General features: G+C 36.6%; 1 protein-coding gene across 1 annotated transcript; it reads right to left on the reverse strand.

Moving 5' to 3' along the window:
* Positions 1 to 495: 495 nt before the first annotated feature.
* On the reverse strand, positions 496 to 2207 carry LOC113357821 (CBL-interacting serine/threonine-protein kinase 14-like). Its single transcript, XM_026601304.1, has one exon. The coding sequence runs from the start codon at positions 2065 to 2067 to the stop codon at positions 769 to 771; it is 1299 nt and encodes a 432-aa protein (XP_026457089.1). The 5' UTR covers positions 2068 to 2207; the 3' UTR covers positions 496 to 768.
* Positions 2208 to 5990: the final 3783 nt, after the last annotated feature.

Genomic DNA, 5990 nt, shown 5'->3' on the forward strand with positions numbered 1-5990 from the left:
CTAAAAAATGTTGGTTAATGTCAAAATATAGCCAAAAATGAGCAAAGATGCGTCACTATCTTGAAGAATTGTTGTATCAAATAGGTTCGAGAACGAGGAAAAAATTATACTCAAGTGAAATGGACATCAAAAAAATAGCAAGAATGAAACTGAATTCATCCTGACCTCAATTTAAAAAAGCGCGAGGATGAAACTGGATGCATCTTGAGGTAAATTAAAAATAAAAAAAAATATTTGAAAATGGATCGGATGAAACTGTTTACATCCTGTTTATTTTTACATTCTCGTCCATTTAAACAGTATCAAATTTTACATATCTTTTTCACCCAGGAATTATTGATTTTGATCTTTTTAACCAATTTTATATAATACAAGTATAAGATAAAAACAATCCATAAATATTTTTTTTTACCAGAATAACTAGTTTTAAGAAACATATGCAACGGAACTGTCAAATCGTTTTCGAAGATAATTGCACAAAAACTTTAAGCAAAATGAGAAAACCACATAAAATTAAAATTAAGCCGGAAATTTTGAAGAGCGAAATAAGAAGAGAAATTTGAAATAAATAAACCGGGCAAAAAATTATAACATAACCCGGTGTATCATTTCTCAATATTTCTCCCTATATATTAATTTTTTTTCTATATTTTTATTTAATTTTTATTCACACATACAATTGCTTTTTCAACAACAGCAAATAAAGACGAACACGCCAAGGAACTGCCGACGTGAATAATACGGGTACCCGAAATCGTCTAGTCGGGTTCAATTAGTATTACCCGATCCACTTGCTTCCGGTTGGTAAATCAGTGAACTTAGCTCCGGCTGGATTTTCTTTTTCCAAACACCTTCACACGACCGTACTTCCACCACGGCTAACTTTTCCGTCAACTGATACATTTCGATCCCGACGAGTAATTTCCCATTTTGCCCTTCCAGCATTAGTTTCCAATCTTTTTTCCTCATCGTTAGACCTTCTTTCGCCGCGGCTTCACTGATCTTTTTCGTAATGTTCTCCGGCGTCTCTGCAGTAATAAATCGATCACTTTCTACCGCGACGGAGTTATCGAAATCTTTGAACAAACCCGATAAATCAAACCCCGAAGAGAATGAGATAATATCGAACGCATTCAAGAACTTTGAACCGCCGTTGTTTTCTTGATCCACCTCTTTGATCAGATTATTATCATATTCATGGAATTTGACCTCTTTATAGCCTTTCCGAAACCACGGGTCTTGAATAATTTCATCGACGGTAATTCTAGTAATCGGATTCGTATCCAGAAGCCGTGAAAAAAGATGGCGCAAACCCGGTGAAGTCCATTTCGGTACACGGAACTCACCCTTATATATTTTCCGATACATCACCATCAAATTCCGATCATTAAACGGAAGATAACCGGAGTTCAACACGAACAATATGACACCACATGACCAAATATCAATCTTAGCCCCATTATAACCTTTCTTCGCTAAAATCTCCGGAGCTACATACGCCGGTGTTCCACATAATGTATGCAACAAGCCATCATTTTGCACCTGCGATGTCACCGCACTGAGACCAAAATCCGACACCTTCAAATCACCCTTATCGTCCAGCAACAAATTCTCCGGTTTCAGATCACGATGGAAAACGCCATGAGAATGACAATAACCTACAGCTGTTATCAACTGCTGAAAATACCGTCGACTCAAATCTTCGCTAAATCTACATTTCGCCACCTTTGCGAAAAGCTCACCACCTTTGACAAACTCCATCACGAAATATATCTTCGCTTTTGTTGCCAACACTTCGAATAATTTGACGATATACGGATGATGCAATTGCCTCATAATTGAGATTTCTCTCTTGATGTTCGTCATCAACCCTCCCTTGATGATTTTCTGTTTGCTGATTGCTTTAATGGCGACACTCTGTCCCGTCTGTATGTTTCTTGCGTGATATACTTTTGCGAACGCACCGCAACCGAGTAGACGTCCGATCTCGTATTTCTCGAATAGAATGTGTTCGGTTACCGGTGATATGTCACCGTAATCTGATGATGATTCGGATGGTTCTTCCATTGGTGGAGATTGAATGGAATCGAGCTGAAGCTCGAAATCAAAGAAGAGTTTGGTTTCTGTTTGAGTTCTTTTTAGAGGTTTGGAAAATGGCTGTTAGATTGGTGGTTGAAGATGGGCGGTGTTCACGGGGGTACGGGGACTTTTATAATAATAATAATAATGGGGATGATAAGGAAGAGTAAGGGGACCTTCTTGGTGTACCCTACATTTTTACCCGACAACGTGATAATGTGCCATTTTTTAAGCCTTCGAGATTTATCATTTTTAACTTGGCCGTGTTGTGCTGGTTAGCGTTCTCCATTAAGAAAGGGACTACGTACGTCTTATGGATCTTTTTTCTAATTTTTTATAAGAATCGATAAACAATTATGTGCCACCGTTTTAGAAACTCAGGTTTCTGATATGATCACCCAGTGATTTTATTAATGTTCCACAATAATACTGACTATGTCTTGTGAATTTTAACTAGACTATTAATGGGTACTCATTACCCTGTATCGGAACCAGACCCGTTAGATTTGGGTCTTCTAAAGTGGGTATAGAAAGGAGAAACTCAACCATCTTAAATTTATGTTTCCTCTTTTAATTTTTAGGATTGTTCTTTGGTTTTAGGCAATTTTTAGTTAAGATCTGAGTTTTTGGACTTGGACTTTTTGTTATTAAACAATTTCTTTTCTTCAACCTCTTTTCTAAATTAGATCAAGTGTGTTTTAGTTCAGCTTTTTTGTTTTTAGTTTGTAGTTTCAGGATTCATTTCAAGAGTTTGGTGTTGGGTCTTAATCTTCTATTGCTGTCCTTTATTTTCTTGATTGAGTTTGTTGTTTGAAGTTGTTCTAGACAAGGGTAAAATTTTTCATCAAGTGTCGGTTCAAGCTCTTGCTGATTTTTAAATCCAGCAGCACGATAAGTTCAAGTAGAAACAACGAGCATACCATCAACAACAATTTCTGGAGACTCCGTGACTCTATTACAGGTTCAATAATCAGAAACAACAAGATCTCCAAAGACACGGAAACAACTAGTTACAAAGACATCAAACACGCCAAGACCTATTTTGAGGAAGTACCTAACCGATCCAGACCGATTCAACAACTTGATAACCTATTTAGGTTATATATGTTACTTGTGTTACTGTTACTTAAGAAACATCGTTGACAAATGGTTGGGTCTTTGGATCCTCTTCCACTTATGTCATTTGCTTCGTCATAATTTTGGCAAAAACCCTGAGAAATGGTTGGATTTTTTGAATCCTAACAAGTATAAGATTGGTAGTTTTGTTATGTGGTTTGGATGTGTTACTTTTAATCCAACCAAGATCATTTAAACTTGTCTTGTTACTTTTGAATCAATTGGGAATGGTAGGTTTTTTTTTTCTTTCTTTTTTCAGATTAGGTCTTGGGACTATGATGTCAAATATTCTAGTTACATGCCCAAATTTTTTGAAATTCCTGCAGCCTTGGATGTTCTAAAAGTTAGTCTTATAACCGTTCTGGATCTTGAATTGAAGGTTTATACTATACATGAGGCTTGCCTCTTTTCCCATACAAAATAAGATAAAAAATAGTATTGTAAAAAAGGTTTATGGAAATCCTAACCGGACGTCAACGGTTATTTTAGTTTTCACCTTGTACTTCCTTACGAGTGTACTCCTCGAGGTAGGCCGAGGCTGATTCATAGTTTCATACCGCGTTATAGTCAAAGGAACTGATACTGTTCGGGACTGTAAATATCGACAGCCGAATCATTTCTGATCACACACGTGTACCTTTATATTTATTTTTTAGTGGTTGATATTTTGGGACTTTGAAGAATGATTAAAAAAAGAAATGTATGAACACGCAAAAAGTGGTAATCTTGAGGACTTTAATGCAAAAATCAAAAAAGATATTTTCTTTTCCTTATCCATCTACTACTCTGACAAAGAGGAATAGTAACTAATGTGCCACCCGTTTTTGAATTTAACATGCCGTTGGGTACTTGGGTTAATAAGAGGGAGCGGGCATTTGATGAGCCATGATAGTGTGAAGTGCTGCATTCCGCTATAATATGTGTCCATATCACACCCTAATCATCTGTGAGCCAAAAAGAACCCGACTAGCTGGCTAGTTGTATGATTTAAGACAGACGATTTCGCTGCCACCAAAAAAAAAGGGATCCTCAATGGAATTGAATCTATTGATTGGAGATTTGTGGTTAGAGGTTTGTTGAAAGTGAATGAGAATGGCATATATGTACGTATTCGCCGCACATTTGTAGCCATTCATCAGATATATGATTTTTATGTGGATTATATATATATATATATTAATTATACGCACAATGTTCACATTTCCAAAGCTTATAGTTTGAATGGTTGTTGGTTAGGTTAGCAGCTAGCAGGTGCCGTGAGAGCAAGTGAAGGCCAGGAGTAATGGCAGGAGAAATCCCATGCCTAGCAAAAGGGCATATTTAAGAATCATGCAGTTTTTGATCCCTTATGAGTTTCACCCGGCATGGGGAATTTACTTAGTCCATCAATTATTCAATGGGGTGGGGAGAAAGAGAGCAGGGAGGGACAAGTTGAAATTATGGCACTAGACTCTCCATAGTGTACGGCTGTACGCCCCATGATACAGAGTTATGACCTTTCATGGTACCACATTCATTTAGGTTGTTTGCTTCTATGTAGGTCGGGCACATTCCGATGTACATGATATGAGTTTATCTGTGAACTGTTCAAACATTTTTCATCCAGCAGCATAGCAACCCATCTTTGAGAAAAATGAATCCCGTCCCAATCGCAAATATTTTTCCGAATTCTATTCATAACAAGTCACATGCAAATTTTTAGGAAGAATGCTGCTACATCAAGAATGTACGAACAAAATGGAAAATAAATCGGACCACTAAATCATGCGCAGGTCATGTAGTGAGCTAGTCTTAAATGTATAAAACAGTCGTTCAGTTCATGCTTACGCACTTCTTCTACAGGGGACTTAGCCCTGCCAATGGGAGGTTCAAACTTCAAAACCTTTGAATATTTGTTTCTCTTTTTGTTAAGGCTGGGGCAAAAGAAATTTATTCAAATGACTTTAAGTTGGCAGTTGGGTGCCCCAATTGATGAACTCAACGCCATATATTTCTTTTCTGTATTCTTTTTCTTTTTTACGCGGTTATTGTTTACTTTCTCTTCGACTTTCAATTGATTAAACGAGTAAACCAATACCAATTTGGGACACATGTTTAACAAAGGTCATTTCTAATGAAAGGCCATTATAATATACCGACTAGTAACTTCAAAGTTTATACCTACTTCTAGTTGTGTACATTTACTTTTCGCTGTAATGGTATGCAGCACAGTGTTGCTTCCTTGAAATATCCACGAAGAAGGGACCAAAAGTCCAGATGATTATGTTATTGTACTCTTAGAAGGACCAAAGTTTGGGGTCTAGGAAGAGAGAATTTAGTCTAACAGTCTCATCCACAAGCTTATATTCTTTCGCAAGGTCCATCAAAATGGGAACAATCCTCGTGCTGAGAAAACCAAGAGGTGAAAACAATTACTACAGTAACATAGCATCAAACAGATTAGTTTTTTATTTTTTTCATTTCAAAATAATAAGCTTGTTTCATGTCTAAGTTAATGTGGAATAATCATCACAGTAAAATAATTTATACATAAAACAAACCTATTATTTTGAAAATACATGATAACATTTTGAGAAATGATAGTATGTCGAGTCAGCTTCCTCTGGTAAAATGGAGCAGTACTGGGGAACATAAACTAAACATGTATTTAGCGTTTTGACGTGCCATTTAATTAAATTCTCTTTATCTTGTTTATCCAACATTAACGGTGCAATCACGCACAGGTAAAACACAGAAAGTTACTGTTCTATGAAGCACCCAGTTCAAACATATATAATTGTCTCCAAATCTACTCC

This window comes from Papaver somniferum, chromosome 3, assembly GCF_003573695.1.
Source record: "Papaver somniferum cultivar HN1 chromosome 3, ASM357369v1, whole genome shotgun sequence".
Taxonomy (NCBI): Eukaryota; Viridiplantae; Streptophyta; class Magnoliopsida; order Ranunculales; family Papaveraceae; genus Papaver; species Papaver somniferum.

Coding starts and splice junctions, on each gene's coding strand:
- LOC113357821 (XM_026601304.1), bottom strand. CDS start 2,067: ATGGAAGAACCATCCGAATCATCATCAGATTACGGTGACATATCACCG.